The 20,672-nt window shown below is 37.8% G+C and overlaps 2 protein-coding genes across 12 annotated transcripts in view; one reads left to right on the top strand and one right to left on the bottom strand.

Annotated features, from left to right (window-relative positions):
* The first annotated feature begins 2,638 nt into the window (after positions 1 to 2,638).
* Positions 2,639 to 6,809, top strand: nudt19 (nudix (nucleoside diphosphate linked moiety X)-type motif 19). The gene is made up of 3 exons (XM_067439739.1): positions 2,639 to 3,512; positions 3,829 to 4,036; positions 4,132 to 6,809. The coding sequence occupies exons 1-3, from the start codon at positions 2,745 to 2,747 to the stop codon at positions 4,359 to 4,361; spliced, it is 1,206 nt and encodes a 401-aa protein (XP_067295840.1). The 5' UTR covers positions 2,639 to 2,744; the 3' UTR covers positions 4,362 to 6,809.
* The window catches only part of celf1 (cugbp, Elav-like family member 1), a 36,170-nt gene continuing 20,445 nt past the window's right edge, over positions 4,948 to 20,672 (bottom strand). For 3 of the 11 annotated variants that reach the window (XM_067439653.1, XM_067439726.1, XM_067439667.1), the window contains 13 exons: positions 19,714 to 19,901; positions 19,324 to 19,406; positions 19,050 to 19,098; positions 17,309 to 17,443; positions 16,384 to 16,463; positions 15,960 to 16,121; positions 14,536 to 14,605; positions 14,131 to 14,301; positions 13,028 to 13,144; positions 12,672 to 12,860; positions 12,460 to 12,480; positions 10,330 to 10,473; positions 4,948 to 10,205 (listed from right to left, as the gene is read on the bottom strand). In XM_067439653.1, coding sequence (XP_067295754.1) covers positions 10,078 to 10,205; positions 10,330 to 10,473; positions 12,460 to 12,480; positions 12,672 to 12,860; positions 13,028 to 13,144; positions 14,131 to 14,301; positions 14,536 to 14,605; positions 15,960 to 16,121; positions 16,384 to 16,463; positions 17,309 to 17,443; positions 19,050 to 19,098; positions 19,324 to 19,406; positions 19,714 to 19,901 — 1,537 coding nt within the window. In that variant the 3' untranslated portion in view covers positions 4,948 to 10,077. The remainder of the gene's footprint in view (positions 10,206 to 10,329; positions 10,474 to 12,459; positions 12,481 to 12,671; positions 12,861 to 13,027; positions 13,145 to 14,130; positions 14,302 to 14,535; positions 14,606 to 15,959; positions 16,122 to 16,383; positions 16,464 to 17,308; positions 17,444 to 19,049; positions 19,099 to 19,323; positions 19,407 to 19,713; positions 19,902 to 20,672) is intronic. The other 8 variants (XM_067439662.1, XM_067439691.1, XM_067439700.1 and 5 more) reach the window with 8 other exon arrangements.

Raw genomic sequence — 20,672 nt, 5'->3', positions numbered from 1 at the left:
ATACTTTCTACTCCACTACATTTCTACAACATTCCGTTAAGGCTTCTCCAGATAATTAGTGGATATTAATAATGTAAACGAAGTGGTTGCACTGTTGAGGCTCGCGCAGCCTCTTGAGGAGAAATGGAAACAAATGGAAGCGCTGCTCACACAAAGAAACTCAGCAACATACAGCAGTTAAAATTCAAAATGTATTTTATTAAGTTTTTATATTTTATAATACAGTTGAAAAACATCACATGACTCGACCAAGAGAGCTGTTGTTCTGAATACCATCACGACCGAAAATTGACACTGATTTAATATGACAGTTCCATAAACAATTAATTAACATTATGCACTTGCCTTTAAGATGCAATATTGACTGCTTTTGTTCCATTTCAGCAGCGAAAATACTTCCATGATCAGATCATATTTCCACATCAGAACCATAATGCATCATCAAAACAGAGTGTTGCTGAATGATTCAGAGTTTTGAATGAATCAGTTGAGGCAAAGTTTCAATCACCTATACGTAAACGACCGCCTCATTCAAGAACGAATCAGCCGTTTGAACGAATTGACTCAGTGATTCACTCATTAAGACCTGCCGCCTCCTGGTTGTTTAGTCTTATTTTTAAACATTCTTTCCAACATTTTTTATTTGTATTAAACAATCTATATTTAAAACAATCTTATAACATTATTTAATGCAGGTGCAATTTTTTCAGTGTAAATTATTTAATTTGATAGGTAACCCTATAGTCTCTTATTCTAATGTAGCCTAATTTATTGATACAAGTTAAGAATATGAAAGGAAAGCTGAAGCATAGCCTATATATAATAAGATGGTGTGTGTGTGTGTGTGTGTGTGTGTGTGTGTGTGTGTGTGTGTGTGTGTGTGTGTGTGTGTGTGTGTGTGTGTGTGTGTGTGTGTGTGTGTGTGTGTGTGTGTGTGTGTGTGTGTGTGGGGTTGTCCTTTATAAAAAGTAAAAATGTCATAAATATGAAGATTTAAATACATCAAAGCTGATGAGAATGTTGCTTCAGATTAATGATATAACTGCAGATCGCCCTAATAGATAACCAGAATTGTGAGTAAGAATAGGGCAAAAGATGGTAGCCAAGCACAGTTACATTAACCCAAACCTTAATTAAAAAGCCACAGCCCATACCGTTTTCTTCTTTCTAATTATTAGATAGACATTAAGAGAATAATTGAAGTACTTTTACTTTAATACTTAAAGTACATTTAAAACCAGGTACTTTTTACTTAGGGTTGTCATTGTAGTACTTCTACTTTTATTAAAGTAAATATCTCTGGTTATTTGTACTTTTACTTAAGTAGTCTACTAAGATTTAGTTCTTCATCCACCACTGATTACACACAGTCAAACCACACTCCGGCATCCATGCCAACATAATTATAGCTGCACAATTTATCCTATTGGCTCAATAATATGCAGAAGCAGAAAACAGGGATAAAGCTCATTTGCATTAATAGGCCAAACCTGAGAAAAAGGGCACTGGTAAAATAAATAGTTAAATATAGGCTATATATTTTTAAACCTTGCCAAAAGAATGAAACCCTATTAATAAAGATAGCATAATTTTATAGTTAAATGACCCTGGGATTAAAAATCACAGTTTTAATGGGTTTCGTTTCAATTGGAACATTTTTGTCCAAATTGTTCTGAGTACGGAACTGCTTTGTGTAGCCAGTGGTAAATAGACATATTACAGTAAAACAGGGTGAAGTTAAATTCCAGAAAAAAATGCGCAACTGTGACAAAAAGGATGCTGGCATTAACGTTAGGCTATATATAGGCTATAGCATAATTTTTATTTTTTATTTTTAAAAAGACCAAATGGTCGCACAAGGGTTATTATGCACACATATTTAACTGTTCACTGTGTATTTTCAATTCAGTGGCTATTACATTAGCTAACCTAATTTACCTGCCAGGCATGTCAAATGTAGCTATGTTACGTTTTTCAGCGCTCATCTTGATTAAATCTACACTGTGTGATATTTTCCCCCATCTAGTGGTGAAAAGGTATATGACCATCCAGTGAATAATAGTTTCAGTTCCTCTCAATTCCAATTTTGTTTTAACTTCTACGGTGGCCGATTTAGTCCAAGATTAACATGGCAATCCCCCTCTTCACATTCGGTGCCATCGAGAGTTAAAACGCGAAAGCCGAAGCTTGAATTTAAGGGTATGTCCCTCTTTGGCTAATGTAGCCTACTTTCAAGATGGAGGGCCAACATGGCGACCGGCGTTCGAACCCCTCACCCGTATGTATTTTCAATGGCATATTATAAACTAACGAGAATACTTTATTACTTGAAAGAAGTAAATATACATTGATGAGCACATATATTTTTGAAAGAACTAGTGTTTTTAGCTAAGAATAAACTAAAAACGTTACACAGTGTAGCTTTAACTTAGGTTATCACAAGTAGTTTATATCCATGGATTTTAAAGGTATGGCAAGTTTTTATTTTGTTTGTTTGTTTTTTTGAAATCATAAACAAATGTGTTCAATCCATTCCAAGTGTATAAGAAAAACGCTCTGATGTGAATGTGGCAAAGTTGTATAAAAAAACGTTCCTCCCTTGCTGTAGACGGCGCTCAATCCCCAAATACGAAATAACCCACTTATTTTCTCTGTGCTTTGCTGTACTTCCATAGTTGACCGATGAAGTATAAAGTTCCCTGATAAGTTATTAGTGTAGCTTTGAACATGTAAGCGGGGTCAAGATGAACACGGCGCTGAAACACTGGAGAGAGGCGGCGACGGTGATCCTGGCGGCCGGCTTGAGACACACTCAGAGCGCGGACTCTCTTAAAGCAGGTCTGGAAAAGGTTACTAATGTAGCGCACAAGCCTGCCTTCGATTATCAAGTGCTACTGCTGAAACGGAGCGGTCACAGCGGGTTCATGCCCAATGCCTACGTGTTTCCCGGGGGGCTGGTGGATTCGTCTGACTTCTCCAGCGAGTGGCAGGAGATCTTTGAAACATTCACGAAGGCGCCCAATTATGGCATCGGAGTAGTGAAGCAGCCGCCGGCGACCAGGCCACCCATTTTCGCCACTGACAGAGCGCAGCTGGGATCTCCGATCCCGGGAGATGTGGCTTTCAGGATATGTGCAGTGAGAGAGACGTTTGAGGAGTCAGGTGTACTCCTGGCGGTTCCCAAACAAGAGAAAAGCGGGATTCGCGTGCACACAGATGATGCTTATAACAGTGACACCCAGCCAACCCTGACCAGATTGAACGGACTGTGGAATAAAGACCTGTTGGCTAAGTGGAGATCTCTGGTTATTGATAACCCGGCAAATTTTATTAAGATGTGCAGGGAGTTGCAGTGTCTACCCAACATCTGGGCTCTGCATGAATGGGGGAACTGGCTGACACCTACAGGCGTGTTCGGCAAACAGAGGCGCTATGACACGGCCTTTTATATCTGCTGCCTACACGAGACTCCATACACGCTTCACGACGAGAAGGAAATCGTTCATTTTAAGGTGCGTTTTGAACGATATGGTTACCAACCTACATTTAAATTTGTAAAACAGATTATACAAGACGCGTATCGATATAACTGAAGATTCGTTTGTCAATGTATTTCCTGGAGCGTCGACCTAAACTTGATCGAAATAATATAAGGCAAGTGCTCATTCGCCAGCTTCAGCAAAAGTCTTCTTAACGATACGGAACGTAATTAAACTGAACCAGACTGCTCCAATAAATGTCATCCATTCTCGCCCTGAGTGACTAGCATACTACAGTTTATGTTTGACTGTTGTTTGGAAATATAACACTAACTACCTTGTCTCTCAGTGGTCCACTCCCTCAGAAGTGCTGCACAGCTACAAATCAAAGGAAATCTGGATAGCTCCTCCTCAGTACTACGACATTGGACGTATGTGCCATTTTCCAGCACTTCGAGATCTCCATCGCTTTGCCTGGCAGAGGTCTTTGGAGGGATGTGAGCAGTGGCTGCCTGTTCACGTGGTGTTACCTGACTGCTCTGCAAGTATTTTACCAGGTAATTAGGTCAAACACTCCAGATGTCTGCAAAGTGTTGCCTCGCTCAAGTAACGAGCACAAAACCAACCCTCTTCTTCCTCATCTGACACATAGGGGATGCTCTGTACCCAGAGAAAGTGGACACTTCTGGAAAGAGTGGGGTGTTGAAAATTGAGAAAAGTCTTGAAGAGCTCCAGCGGGACAGTGCAAACATGCACCGCATTGTCATTCAGGATCCATATTCAGTATCTATCCATATGAACATTAGACCCAAGTATAACCACCTGCCTCCTCTCTGTGGTGAAGATGTGGGCAGAGACTCCAAAAACAGTAGTAAACTCTAACACTTACCTGTCACTACATACAGTAAATACATGGAGTTTTAATCAGGTATTTTTTTTACACACTGATGTGACCCGTGTTATGTGGGGTTACTTTAAGTATGTTGTCGTAAATACACAATGACTACCTTTTTTTTAACTTAATCATGAACTCTTAATGTGGAATGTTCTTGGTTCTGGTTACAAATTAAAAAGATTAATAGCTGTATTGTTTGAAGTTTAGAGTGACACATTATTGTAAATGAGATGGTAACTGTTACTGAGTCAGTGTACAGCTCTGTCAGCTAGTCAATGCTTTGCAGAATACAGGACCCTAAAAATTACCTGAAAAATGTAGTGTACAAATGGTATAATTTGTCTGACTGGTCTGTGGCCAGCATATAAATAGCCATTTACAATTAATTGACTAGCAGCGATTGTACATTTATTATTAGTAATGGCTGAACTATCACCCTAGATTTAAGTAATTGGCTGAATTTTATTGTACCCTAGTACAAGAAATATTATTTGACGGGGGAAAATAACAAAAAAAGCATGATTGTGGATTTCTAGAATTTTAAAATCGAGAAAAATGAATGCAGACACAATGTGTGTGAATCTTTTCAAACAGTTTAATCATACATAAACTAAAGATAAACTACCAGATGACTGCTTCGTAGGTGTCCACTTTGCTAGATTTCTGTCGAGACAGTAGCATGAAATCCTGAACCAACTTAATACAACACACTTGTTTCAGACATCTAATAAACTCTGCACTCTCTACACTTCCAATGAAAACCACACAACTTGAATGACAAAATGACAAAAACAAAATACCCTTATGTTAAAGGCTGTTTTGTGTAGGTGATTTTTTTTGTTTGTGGTTTGTTATTTTGTACAGGTTGATGTTTGGTCATGGTGTTACAGTCTACATGCTTCTACTTACGGGGACTTACATTGTGAAACAACTTATGAAGTAGAAAAGGCAAAATCTGTACAAATCTTAAATGTTAAATACAATCACTCTGTACCAGTAATGACAAACATCCCACAGGAAATTTTCTCAGAATACATATAAACTCACAAAACAGCAGCTTAAAATCTAAATATAAAACAACCACCTCAACTCCCAATTAGATAAGTCTGTCAGAATACATCTTAAAAAAAGTGTAGCTTTTCATCCATTGCCCCCGAACGGTTGCCCCCAAACTAAAGGTTTAGAGGCAAAGCTGCAGTTAAGCTCTACCAATCAGTCCAGAACTTCACAACTTGTACAGATGCCAGAATAGTAAAGAAAAAAAGCCTGCAAGCTGAGTGTAAAACAGATCAATTGTATGGTTAACAAATTGTCATTAACTGAACAACATAAGAAGAGCATGTGTTTCTGCTGTTGTAGGCACAATCATTCATATCTAAGGACTCATTTAAAAACACTTCAATTTTTGTAACATGAATGCATTTAAAACTCACTTTAACCCATAAGCTAAACACACAATGTATTGTTTTTTTAAAAAAAGTCTTAAACCATCAAAATGAGACCACATATCATTGAAGCAGGAGCCATAACTATGATGTGAAACCAACAGCAACATGCAAAACTTTTGGCACCACTTTATTCATCTTGACTTTTTGAAACAGAACTAGATCACATTTTGCTGAGGATTTCAGTGCACTTACAAAAAAACATGCATGCTTAATATTTACCTGTGACAAGAAATTCAACTCTGCTCATTCTATGCATTATTTCAGACTAATCCTGATTTTCACACAATAAGGAAATGAAAAACATGTGCCTATGTTGGCTCGACACACAAAGAAGAAAAAAGGCAATTCAAGTGTCTATTGTAATGTCACTCTGTTAATAAAAACTCCCAAAAATTACATCATGCCAACTAACCTAACACAAAATTACAAAGTTTATCCTCGATTTCAGCAAAATGTGACGAAAACATCCTCTAAAAGGTTTAGAACTAACAAGTGAGAGAAAGGGAAACACACCCACACTTGAACACACAAAAGTGATTCTATAAACTGAATGGCTGCTTTGAGAAGAAAAAAAAAACAAAGCAATTAGAAGCGCTAGGAAGACTGCTTAAAAACAATAAAAAAAAAATCAATAAAGAAATAATCTGAAAAATTAAACAATGAAAATTAAAAGCTTCGGCAAAAATCTAGTGGTTATGTTTGTACGTTCTAGAAAAATAGACTCTTTGCTCAGAACAATTTTCATGAAACTTTTTACACTTTTAGCAGTCTTTCTAACGCTCCCTATTGGCAGCACAAATGACAGAAATGAACATCACACAAAGAAACAAACAAAATAAGTAATCAATAAGCGTCAAAAGTTAACAAAAAGGTCAAGTGTGAAATTTCAAGCGTCAGAGAAGCGAAGAGGACAACGGACTGGACGATGAACTTTTGACGTCACATCGACATGCTAGGCAAACGATGACAAACGGGCACGAAGATATCTAGAACAAAAACAAAAAAAACGAATAACAAACCTAGGTTAAAGCACAACGGAAAAAAGGAGAAGGGATGAAAAAGAAAATTATTTTTACATGGGGGGGTGGGGCTTTCAAAGATGCACATGATCTAAACACAAAACATTGAATGCAACACAGGAAATGATGAAGAAAAGTGGGAAGAAAGGAGGGGGAGGTAAGCACCATGCCAATAGTGAACAAAGGGAATAACATTAAACAACAACAACATCGAGAAAACACAACCTGCCTACTACAGCTACGACAACTCTTCGACAGCAACATTTGAACTCAAATGAAAATGTTCAACTTTGATTTTAGACCAAGGGAAAAGAGAGAGAAACGAAAAGAAAAATTGTGCTTCAATGTTTCAGCTCTTTCAGTGAAAGTCTTTTTATTTTGTGCTTCAACTTTGAATTGTGTGGGACTGTGGAATAATGCATATTTGGAGCTGCTCATATTGGTTCTTATTCACAAAACACCTGCCATGGGTAACACAAATGGATACAATTTAGCTACATTGAACTCCGTGAAGGACAGCAACATGATGGGACACAGAGCGAGTAACAGAGTATCATCATTAAACGTGTACAGAATTTTAAGACTTGATGTGTTTGGCACATAAGTGGAACTACTCTGCACTTGTGAGCTGTTGTGGGCGCACAAATCTGCAGACCTTTACACAAACGCCAGTCAATCCGCTCTGGATAAAAGCAACAAAACCATGAAAAAAAAAAAAAAAAATTCCCTGCCTAGAACAAGTTCACAAGAATCTTTGGATTGTTCAAAATGGTTGATTCGTGGTGCCTTCGCGTTTTTCTTCCACTAAATGGTTTTTGTAATGTGTGTAAATCATGTGTTTATTTGAACAGAGGCACAGACCAGGGACTGGGCATTCCCTGCACTAGCATCTAAACGCTTCAAAAGGAGCTTTACACCCGGGTTCAGTCGAAAGCGTCTCTAACACACAAAACTAACTGAAAGGCATACAGATCGGCATATCTGTACAAGTCGCAATAGTGGCACACGTTTCCTCACCTGGACTGGGAAGTGCGTCCGTACTTGATGAAAACAGAGAGATTGTGAGGTTAACAAGAATTGGCTTATTTGCAATTAATCAGTGAAAATAAAAAGCACCATTAACAAATACAAGCGTGTAAAACAGTGATGACAATAGTGAGGTAAATGTCAAATAACAAAAAAAAAAAATTCTAATACACTATTTTACTATTCGCGAATCAAGTTATGCTGTGAGGAAATAAACGAATGACCTCTGACAAAAGCACACTTCAGCATTCGTCACTGCACATGTAAATGTACTTAGTTTAGCGATATTACACTGAGTAAGAACTACAGACTGAACCGTGAATCTGCTTCAGGCTAAAAAAATTAAAAGCTTAACAGACGACAAAGACTACAAACTAGTGAAAAGGGCCACACATCAGTTGTTTTAACAATCGGTGAATGTATCCACAAAACTTCACATAAGGATTCTACAAAAACACTGTTGTATCTTTTGAGTGATTTTTTTAAACAACCGTTTTAATTCAGAGAAATTATTTAGGCAATATTATAAAACCTCTATAAAAATAGAAAAGGCATAATAGTTAAGTAATATACACTATCTGGATAATGATTTCTTCTCAATTTCCATAAAAACAATCTTCTCACTTCACGACCCTGCAGGACTCAGATTGGCATTAACATTTGATTACGTTTTGAACAATTATTTACTGCCATGATCAACTAAAGCGAGCTGCATGGAGTAACTCATAAACACGATCACAAGGTCAACTGGGAGTCAGATGAGTCTCGATATACCAGGGTATAAGAGACCACCTGCAAACACTGAGAATAAAATACTTCTTGAACTCTCCCCACAAAATGTTGGGACATTGAATTTTTCAAATCATTCGGACAATTAAGTGGCCATAAATTCAGCAATTGTAAACTAACTTCCTTCTTTCTGTCTGTTTCTTGGCAATATCGTCTTACTTTTCCAGAATGCAAATATTGCTAAAAGCTTCAAGACCAACCTCTTTTTGAGGCGTAGGATAATGTATCAAATGAGCATAAAATAAAAGCCATGTTGTAGATTGTGTCTTTGCTCCAAAAATCTATACAAATGCATTTTAAAACCATATGTGCTACCATGTGATTCTTCAGCAACTTCCAAAGATAAAAAAAAAAACTGTGGCTTTAAAAAAAAAGGTTTTTGTTTGAGGCTTTTAAGAAAGGATTCATAAACTGAAATGAAGCACTCCATCACTTTTTTCATGTACCAGGCGAGCAGAATAATGGGCAAGTCGTTTTGGTCTGACAGAATGGTGAGAATGTCCTGAGAGTAAGTGTAGCATCTCCAGCAAACTAGCAATACTGAATGATTAACCACCATCTATGAACCAGCATGTGATATAATACCCTTGCTTAGTGTTTGTCTTTTTAGAATGTAAAAATATCAATGTGAATAAAAACAAGCAAAAAGCATCATCATTACTGTTGTTAGCCGAGCCCTCCAACAGAATACATAAAACAGACTTTGAAGCAATGTTACATCACCCTCATTGTGAAGACACAGATACATTAAAAAATAAATAAATAAATTAGTGAAATAAATAAATGAATTAAATAAAAAGGCATCCATGAAAACAGAGTCTAGTGGAGTGCAGCCTGACCTTTCAGATGCTCAAAACAATATTCATGTGACTGATTGATTATCTTTTGCACCAATGCAGCAAGCCTCCTTCATTTTCTAGAAAGGCAGCATTGAAGGAGGCATCAGCATTACACTGTCCGAATGTACTACAAAGTCTAGTGTAAACACAGGAGAACATCTACAGGGGCCAGACCGTGGTGGATCAACAGTCTAAGGGACTGAAAGCAGTCACACAGGCTGGCTTTCATTGTGCAACATCCTTTGACACAAGATTTAGATTTATACACAGCAAACTTGTAACATGGCACCAAAAAAAAAGTCTTAAGGTAAAACAAAAGATCAACAAAACAATTAGATATATAAATGTGAAAAAAACAACAACTAATTTCTCCTTGGAACAAATTAATAATGTTAACAATTTGCATGTTGTCTTTGTTTTTAAGGTTAAGAGAAAAAGATATGTAGGAAAAGCCAGAGAAGTAAAAGGAGGATTAGGAAAGGCAGGTGTTAAGGGTGGGTGGGGTCATTATAACTTTCCAACGTCACACTCCACTTACCAGAAAAACATTTTCAAAACAAGTCCATTTGAGAGTAAAAGCACTCAGTATGGCTTGCTGTCATTTTTGGATCGTTTAAGTTGCACCTTCAGCCGCTTCATTCCAATCTGAAAACCGTTCATTGACTGAATGGCCGCCTGGGACGAAACTGGATTGTCGTAACTTACAAAACCTAAAACAGAAAAAGAGCAGTTATGAACCCATGGCTCAGAATACACAAAGGCTTGCTTCTGATGTCTGAATTCAAAAATCCTGACACAAGCAGCACAGTGTTTCTGGAACGGGCCTCGACTCACCAAAACATTTGCTAAGATTGGTCTGTTTGTCAATGAAGACCTTGGCAGAGATAACATTGCCGAATGGCATAAACATCTGCAGCAAATCCTGATCACCAAACTCTTGTGGCAGATGGTAGATGAACAAGTTTGCTCCTTCAGGGCCTTTAGAAAAACAAAGAGAGAAGAAACAAAGATAACTTTTATTGTCAGTGAAGGTTTAACATTCATTCTCCTTGCCTAGTTAAAAGAATATTCTGTGTTAAATACAACTCAAGCATGCTGCAGATTACCACAGAAAATAGAGATGTCCCCAAGTTGGTAACTGTTATACTAGAGGGTTTGCATTTTGTTATAGAATTTTAACTGAATTCAGTAAATCGTTTTCATCGGTTCATTTCTACAGCTGCACAAACTGCTCTTTTGAGGTGAGAATACATTTCATGGTGAATGAAAGTCTGGTTAGATGTTACTGCAATAAATACTAGGGATACACTGATCCACTTTTTCCAGGAGGATGCCAAGGCTTTCATTTTTGGTATTCGCAGATGCCTGTATTTTCACTGCAATATATTTTTTTAAAATATATTAGGTAGGGCTGCACGATTAATCGTGATAATCGTCACGATACGGACCCGCTCGTTTATCCTTTAAAACGTGTTTTTTCTTTGGGGTTTGCGTTGTCAACGAGCTTGGACATGCTTGTGGTTGCCAGATGTGAAGAGCTTAAATCACCCAAATAGAGCATTTCCCTTAAAATGATAAGCTTTCCGTCTCCGTGTTTTACTTAATCTGTGCAATCTGGCAGCTCTGAAATTTGATCTTTTAATATCACTTAGTAGGCTACATTAAGTGACTAAGGTTTTTCTTTATAACGGTTTTCTATGGGAGGAAAACACAACTTGTAATTAAATGCGTTGTGTTCATATACATATATGTGATTTGTATTGATTTACCATCTAACAGAGTTTTCATAGAGTTATCAATGTTTAACCGTTATCGTGTAGCCCTAATATTAGGAAGAGAAACAAAAAGAATATAAATCATATCCGTTGATTTAATTTGATTTGCAACTATATTTTCTTCAGTTGTTTTCATGCTTAATTATGCCTGTTAAAATATACTGTGCAAGCCTCTATTACGTTCAATGTTCATTATATTGCGCTATCATATTTAACCTTTCATTCAGCTAATTTTGTGAATTCATCAGTTCAAGTGCAAGACGAAAAGAGCACAATTTAGTAATCATGAGCTGTCTGGAACAGCTTTCTGGCTGCACGCGTTTTGGATGTTTGCACACAGTAAACTTGCCCTGTAATAACGCAGGGAACAACTCGTTATGCATGAATAAAGTAACCGTTCATGTTTTTACTTACATATACGATTGAGTTTTAATCTAAATGACGCATTTGTGCTGATTGAGCAATCGGCAGTCAAGAGCATGCAACAGAAGTGCACACACTTTACGCAAACAATTCTTTACAAATCTGATTGGACTTGAAAACAGTGGTGACTAAATTGCCTGAAAATATATAAACAACAAAAAAAAAGCATCATACCCCATCTGGCCTTGCTGAACAAATAGCAAGCGAAGTCTGTGAAGAGGGATTTCAGGTTGTATTTTTTTGTATTTTTTTTTTTTTTTACAGAATTGTTTATTTATAATCTTTAATTAACAATCTTAGGTTATTATATATATATATATATATATATATATATATATATATATATATATATATATATATATATATATATATATATATATATATATATATATATATATATATATATATATATATATATATATATATATACATATATACATACACACACAATAAATGTTAGGGTACGCTGATAAATATTAGGGTAAAATTATAGATGTCTACCATTTCAAATAAATACCCCAAAAATGTATCCTGGTTTCCACAACTATAGAAACTATAGTTTGTTTTCAGCATTGATAAAAATTGGTAAAAGAAAGTGCATAGAAAGCATGCCACAGATGATTCCTATAGGCTTGAAGTTGTATTTAACCCAGAATGCTCCTTGAATTAATTGGCAGAGAGTTGCTCGTATGGATCTCCACATACTTTTAAACAAACCAAAAAGTGTAGAAAATGGACATTGTGGAGAGTGATTATGATCTCTTACCCGCGCTCTGATTGGGACTTGCTGTTGCAGCATATTTAAAACAAGAATGAATCCTTAAGATGGTGATCACAAGTTTTACGTTAACACACACACAAAAGCATCATGGGCCAACACATACTCTACACTAAACTAGCAGTTTCCTCTTGAACAGAGGCTGTCACACTCCCAAACCAAACAGCTGCACATAGCTCATCAGATCTCCATGTACTCACCTTCCTTCTGGCTGCCAGCGGCACTAACGTTCTGTTGGGACAGTAAACTCTGACTGTAGAGGCTAGGCAGAGCGGCAGCAGCATACTGCTGGATCCCAGAATAGGCAGCCTGAGTCAGAGCCTCCATAGTGCTGCCAGAGCCGTTAGAGAGACCTCCACCGCCCAGACCTCCATTCAGAGCAGCCATGCCTGCGCACACAGAAACACAACTCAGCATTCAGACACACAAAATCTACTGACAGATAGAGAAACCACATTAAGAGAAGGAGACACAGCAAAAACCAAAACGAGGATCTTTAGCAGCACCACCAAACCTCACACAAAAGCGAAAACAATAAAGGTTTATTCTTCCTTACTTGCTAGGGAGCTCATGTTGAGACCTGCTCCAGCGCCCGCAGCAAGAGACTGAAGAGCACCTAAAGACGCCATGGGGTTCATAGAAGAACTATTACTGGAGGTGGGAGAGGAACCGGCTGTGAAAAGGAAAGAAAACGAGAACCAGGTCTGACACAATTCTAAGCAAGACAAATTGCCTCATGCTCTCATTGCACAGACATGTAAAGCAAAATGAGACTGAGAAGAAACAGTAGACAGTCATGAGAGCAGTCATGTATTTCAGAGTGCAACAAATGAACAAGTCAAAATCACAAAGACAGCACTTTGAGGCAAATGAGTCAATGTGGGTAGACCGATGCATGAACAGCAAAAGATGTTTAAACATTACACGGTTGTTTAGGTTTGGGGAAATTGGTAACAGTTTAGGTTCGATTTGTTAGGGTGCTTTCATACTTGGTTCGATTGCCTGGACCGAACCAGAGTTCGACTGCTCCCTCCTCCCCCTGCCCCCGCTGGACTGTGTTCATATTATATTATTTGGGCCCGAACCGGGGTTCGTTTGCATTCACACCAGCAGTGAACCATACCAGAGTTCACATGAACCAAACCGCAGACCACCATTTTAAGCGGACTCAGTTGCGTTTCGCAGGTGCGCAACTGAGTTTGGAAGACAACATTCACATCATCCAAACGAACCAAACTCTGACGTCAATCGAACCCCAGTGTGCACCAAAAGTGCTAGTGTGAAAGCACCCTTAAAAAAAAAATTCTTTAACAAAAATGAATAAATGCTGTACACGTACATTTCAACATATTCAAATAACATCAAGCATAAACTAACATTTGTTCATGGATTATGAGTGAACATGAATTCATGAATAATACTATATTTAAAATTCTACATTAACCTAAAATTACATCATTAATGTTAATTAATACAAATTATAGTGTAGCTTTAATAAATTAAATAAATAATAATAATAATAAAAAAAGTTAAAGGCCAATGTTTTAAACTTTGTAAAGTGAAATTTGCTATTGGCCAGAAATCTTCCACAGAGCAATTCTATTATTTCTGATAAGCAGCAAAGTTAAGAACAGGAGGAGATTAAAAAGTGGGACCAACCCTTGTAGGCGTCCCAGGCAGATTGAGCGGGCTGTCCGGAGGTCGTACCTGAGCTGGTGAGGACGCTGAGAGGGGAGCTGGAGGTGGTCAGAGCACTGCTACCTGTGGGCGTAGCCTGTGTAGCACTCGCTGCAGCTGCTAATGCAGCCAGATTCTGCATGGCATTCAGACCTGCCGCAGATCAGAGACCATCCATAATATCAAGATTTCAAAAACTACACAACACCACACACACTTCACTCACCAACATTTACACACACCTCCTTTCTTCATTGGTTCTGACTGCCTATCAGCTTGTGGATGATTTTATGATTTTGCAATTACATCAGTTGGAGAAAGTGGCTGACTAACAGCCGCTATCATTTCTAGCGGGTCTGAGTGGAGCAAAGCGCGTCAAACTCTCACCTGACATTGGATGGAGATTGTTGAGCGCATTTCCAGAGGATGCAGACTGCTGTAGAAGCTGCAAATAAAGCTAGACATTACATCAAAACAGAGAACAGAGAGAGTCAGGACTGCATCCAGGACTGTGAGGAGAGGAGAGGAGAGGAGAGGAGAGGAGAGGAGAGGAGAGGAGAGGAGAGGAGAGGAGAGGAGAGGAGAGGAGAGGAGAGGAGAGGAGAGGAGAGGAGAGGAGAGGAGAGGAGAGGAGAGGAGAGGAGAGGAGAGGAGAGGAGAGGAGAGGAGAGGAGAGGAGAGGGCAAAATAAAAGACAAGCAGGAGCACATGTGGACAATACTGAAACGAAAGAGGTGGAAAATGTGGACATTCAAGGGCTATACAAAGTTATAAGGGAACTGAGAAGGATTAGAAGGGGAAAAGATGAAGATAGAAGAAGTTCACAGCACACCCATGGAGCAGCACTAACACGTTCAAACAGGGCTACACATCTATGCCGGCCCATGTGAAGACAGCCAATTAAACAGTAACTTTAGGAGTAACCAATCATAGACGGCCAGGACTTTGAGAAGCCAAATTGAAAGCAGCTAAATAATAGCCAAACACAGACCTGTAGCCCATGTGCTAAAACACAGCAGAAAAACACAGCAACCTTTTTTTTTTTTTAAAAGCAAATCAAACTCTGTGGTTACAAGGCTCTCATGGAATCGTATTTAATCACTACAGATGTAGGTAATAATGCATTATAGTTTTGATTAAGCACAATTTTAAATCAAATTTAAATCACTACAGATGTAAATAATAATGCATTATAGTTTTGATTAAGCACAATTTTAAATCAAATTTAAATCACTACAGATGTAAATAATAATGCATTATAGTTTTGATTAAGCACAATTTTGGATGGAGCTAGGGGTGTCGCAATATACCGGCATTGATAATGCCACGCTAATGCTAATGCTATGGTAATACCACATCTATGATAATACTGGAAATAATCCAGCAATCTGCTTGACACTCCAAAACAGAAGGTGGCGGTACTGCACCGTAAAGCTCGTTTCTACTATGAATGCAGTGTGTAGCTTCTACTGCCACACAAAATCATGTCAGGAGATAGCAGACAAACGTGTGATGCTCTACCTGTGAGTTTCTTAGTGTGTTAAACAACAACAGGTTTAAGATGAATTTGACTGACTGTATTATTGGTTTTGCTTTCAAAATTTCTAAATCTATATAGAATATGTGAATTATTTTGGCTATGATAATCAGTTCAGTTAGTGAAATTCTGATATTGTGACAGCCCTAAATGAAAAAAAGACCAGCTCTCATGTACTAAATATGAACGTTTTTCATTCTGCATGTGCTCAACCGTGACGCGGTTTCTACGTGCACAGACCTCAAACACAGCAGGATCTGTCCTGTGTACTTACTGCAAGGTACTGTGGCCCCAATGAGTTGAGCCCTGTAAGGTTTCCCCACATGGAGGCAGCATTGAGCTGTTGCATCTGTTGCTGCAGCTGTTGGGTGATACGTTTCTGTTCCTTGTCCTTCTGTGTGTCTGCAAACTTCACCACAATGGGAGAAGAACAGCCCTAAGGGACACATGCAAACAGAAATTAAAATGCAGTAAAGAATTTAATTTTGGAAACAAATAAAAGCGAGTGTCAAAGAAAACAGATAAGAAAACAGATTTGTATAGGCCTATGTAAATTATATGTATACTCTAATGTAAAAAAAAAATGCTTATCCAACCCCAAGCCTTTCAAATGGTAGTAACCTTTATAATATAGAAATAATAATTTGCTGTATACTATGCATTGAGGCATAGGCATTTATGAAAGCATGAGTGTTTACCTCCATGGTCTGTGACTGGTGCATGGATTTGATGGCAGACTGGGCCATCTGTCTCGCTGTGAATGTGACGAATGCACAGCCTGTGGACAGAGTTGACAAGTATGAAAGTAGATTACAAAAAGAACACCAACTTCTGTTTAAACCATAAACTAAAATCCATAAACTAGAAGTACTCATGAAATAGTCATGCAGAAACACAACCTCGTCAAAAACAAGCCCAATTCAGGCCCAGTGTCTTTGGAAAACGGTTCAAGGGCTGCTGAGTCAAAATGGGGTGTGCCTATTACTTGTGCAGTTCCCATGGTGATGGACAGCAAGTTCACTCAAGCCAATTTTAAAATAAATAGCGTGGGCCTGAACGAGCATTATGTTCCCTTGGATACACTTTAGTTAACTTTAAACAAAAAAAAAAAGTGTAGTGATTTACTACAATGCAGGTGATTTTCTCGCAAATGACAGCGAGAAACTAGGAGAATTAGTGGGCAAGGAAAATAAACAAATTCCCACATGGCTGATCAAAGTGACCATGCTAAATTCTCAATTTATTGCAAGCAGTTACAGTTATATAACCGCTCATATCAGTTGCCATGTTGAGTCTGGGATGAATGAAGCCATTTTCATTTGGGCCAACAGGAGCCAATTGAGTCTCATTTTTCTCTGATGAGCTATGTCTACAACTATTAGTTACGCAATACACTGCCCCCTCTCATTCAAGTTAATTTGAGGTAGAATAACTGATGAAGATGTTTATTAGTGTGCTACCAGTGCACTAAGGGAAAGACTGCTGAAGCTAAATTCGATCGTGCATGTACTAGAAGCCAAAACATTCACAGTAATGTCTCTATAATTGGTTCACATGATGGATGTATAATTTTCTTAGAGCTGGTGATGGTGACTATATGCACATGCTTGAAAGAGTTCTCACCGCGGCTCAGTCCGTCAGGGCCTCTCAATATACGGCACTCCTCAATTTGACCATATGGAGAAAACATGAGCCTTATGTCATTCTCATTACACTTCTTTGAAACCATTCCAACAAACAGCTTTCTATCTTCTACCGCTGAAACACAAAAGAAATGTGTTATTGCAGCGCTGCCTCTGTCTGCACAGCTTTTCAACATTTCACATGAACATTTCCGCAAGAAATACACTACCGTTCAAACGTTCGGAGCCGGTAAGATTTTCGAATGTTTTGGAAGTCTCTTATGCTCAACTAAGGCATTTATTTTATAAAAAATACAGTGAAACCGTAATAGTTAAATATTATTATAATACAAATCAAAATAACTTTGGTAAAGCTGAATATACATTACTCATATGTGATCCTGGACCACAAAACCTGTCACAAGTCGCATGGGTAGATTTGTGTATATTTGTGGCAATAGCTGACAATACATTGTATGGGTCAAAATTATCATTATAATTATTATAATTTATTTCATGCCAAAAATCATATTAAGGATATTAAGTGAAGATCATGTTCCATAAAGATATTTAGTAAATGTCCTACCGTAAATGTATCAAATATATATTCAATTCAAAATGCGATTTTCGAGATTTTGATTATTTTTTGCACCCTGAGATACCAGATTTTCAAAGTGGCATTACGGCCAAATATTGTCCCATCCTAAAAAAAATCAATGGAAAGCTTATTTATTCAGCTTTCAGGTGATGTATTAATTGATCTACAAAAAACAAAACAAAAACTGGACATTTATGACCTTTATGGTTTTGTAATCCAGGGTCACATAAGATCCTTCAGAAATCCTTCTAAAATTCTAATTTGGTGCTCAATAACATTTAATTTTATTAAATGCTGAAAACAGTTGTTGCAGCTTAATTTTAAGAAATCGTGAAACATTTTTTCAGGATTCTTTGACCATAAACATTTGAACAGCAATGTATATGAATAGTCAAGTCAGTCAAGTCAACCTAACTTTATTTATATAACGCTTTTACAATTACCATCATTTCAAAGCAGCTTCACAGTGTTAAACAGCATTTTTGAAATTTGATTTGGCTTTACAGGCGCTCTGGAGAAAACAGTGATGTCATCAGCTCAATTTATCATATAGCGACAATGTGGGCAGGTGAGTAATATAGTTGATACAGTTAATTTATTAAATTTTTTTGGGGGGATGTTTAGTTGAAAACTTGTGTGTCCCCAAATGAGCAAGCCAAGCCAAAGGCGACAGTGGCAAGGAACCAAAACTCCATCAGGGCATGATGGAGAAAAATAAACCTTGGGAGAAACCAGGCTCAGTCGGGGTGCCAGTTCTCCTCTGGCCTATTATTAAACAGTGTAAGATTATTCTGGCAACATTACAGGTCAGAAATCATGTATCGGAATATTTGAAAGTTCAGAGTATTACGCAAGAGACGGGTTTATTGAGTTTGATGAGTCGATTACACAAAAATATGAATATTTGAAGGATCAGACTCATAGCGCCAGAGACTGGTTTATTTAGGATTACACGTCGAGTAAACAATTATTAAATATGAATATTCGAAAAATCAAGAGTCATCACGCCGGAGACGGGTTTATTGAGGATTATGTGGCGGTGAGACACTAATTGACACGGTCTCTGCAGACACTTCAGGGATGCGTTGGTCATGTCTGTTCATGGAATAAAGTTGTAATACTGTAGTAAATTTAAGTCACTCACCATTGTTTTTTTCACTGTCTGCAGGCTTCATCTGTATGGGATGATGCATCTGTACATAAAAGAAAGAAAGGAAAAAAAATGACCCATGAGAAATCAGCTGTTTAGAAAGCTCTGAGTTCCTTTGAGTATACTGAAAAGGCTTTTTTCTTAAAGTGTCAATACATTTGCAGATTTGATGCATTTTAACAATGCTAGTAGGCCAGCTCATCTTATGACACGCATGAGGATTAATGGATTATTGATACAATAAAATAAAAATAGATCCTTTTCTCACCCCTGGAAGAATCTTCATGTTGTGAAGGGCATTTTGTGCTTCTAACGCAGATTTACGGGTGTAATATGTGACAAAACAACAACCTGCAAATGCAATAAACGGTCTATGAACCATGTCCAAGATGACAGCATTTCCACTGAGACCAGTTTCTAGAACTCTGTTCCAAATCCTAGTGAGCAGCATTTTAAGGGATTGTTGGCATGTCGCCAACATAAGGACTGTTCCAAAAAAAATAGGCAACCTAATTAGGCTGCCACATAGGACTAGTTAAGGCCAAGCTTTTTAAGCAGCGTGTGTGCTGTGCTCACAAGGTTTTAGAACAGACCGTACAAGTCTTTAGAATGACTGACATAGAACATCTCAATCCTCAATGTACTGACTGTCAAGTACCTTTACTCTGTGGGGGGTTCTGACTCCTGTCCCGAAGAACATTGATTTCATAAACTGCACCATAGGGCTCAAACAGCTCACGTAGCTGATCCTCTGACCACGTCCGGGGGACCTGACCCACAAACATCTTTATAGCATCAATGTCGGGCTGGTCTGGGTGGTCCAGAGACCCATTCATCTTCTTGGTTCTACAAAAAAGAAAAAAAAACTAAGTCTGTTTAGTGAGTCTTAAGGACATGCCCCTAAATGTCTCCAGTCTCCCTGATAGATGATGATACTTAAACATATTGCACATGAAAGAATGCACACAACAATCGCATATCTGAAACTTACAAAAATTACAACTAGCCTTATTTACCAACTGCACACCAGTTATTAGATTGATCGGTCAGGCTGAATAATCGGATGTTTTTTAGACTGAGCTTCCATTTGGCAGATAATAGTTTCCACTAGGTCAACTTTGCTAATATATAATGCATTTGCTGTTTTCAGGTTGAGATGGGTAAATGTCATGCAAAATAAAGTATTAATTTCAATAACCGTGTACATCTTATTTCAAGCATAAAATTGCTTTCAGTTAATACTTGTTTACTTTGTATTGCTTTACATTATAATTAATTGTATAATATACCAGTAGATCTCTGTACCAGCATCAGCCATTGAAACACCCTCATGGCTGACCATTAGTCCAATCTTACAAACATGATCATTCGGATACAGTTTCTTTTAAATTCTGATTAGATTTCTTATAAAACTGTAACCGTTAATACAAATTTTATGCTGCAGAACAGTTGTACACTTGGTCTAAAATGATTATCTTATGAAAAAAAAAACTGTTACTGGTGCCGTGTTATACTAGTGATTAGCAATGCAAGCTAGCAGAAAACATGGCCCTAAAGCATTCATAGCACTATAAATTCTTCAGCCATTACGTGAAGTGCAAACATAAGAGTAAAAAC

Source organism: Pseudorasbora parva, chromosome 1 (assembly GCF_024679245.1).
Source record: "Pseudorasbora parva isolate DD20220531a chromosome 1, ASM2467924v1, whole genome shotgun sequence".
NCBI classification, from domain to species: Eukaryota; Metazoa; Chordata; class Actinopteri; order Cypriniformes; family Gobionidae; genus Pseudorasbora; species Pseudorasbora parva.
This window is presented reverse-complemented; position numbering and strand designations above follow the sequence as displayed.

Excerpts from the sequence above, each read along its gene's own strand:
- nudt19 (XM_067439739.1), top strand. The coding sequence starts at position 2,745 with ATGAACACGGCGCTGAAACACTGGAGAGAGGCGGCGACGGTGATCCTG. Across the intron at positions 3,513-3,828 it reads AGGAAATCGTTCATTTTAAG|TGGTCCACTCCCTCAGAAGT; the intron begins GTGCGTTTTGAA and ends CTTGTCTCTCAG. Across the intron at positions 4,037-4,131 it reads CTCTGCAAGTATTTTACCAG|GGGATGCTCTGTACCCAGAG; the intron begins GTAATTAGGTCA and ends TCTGACACATAG.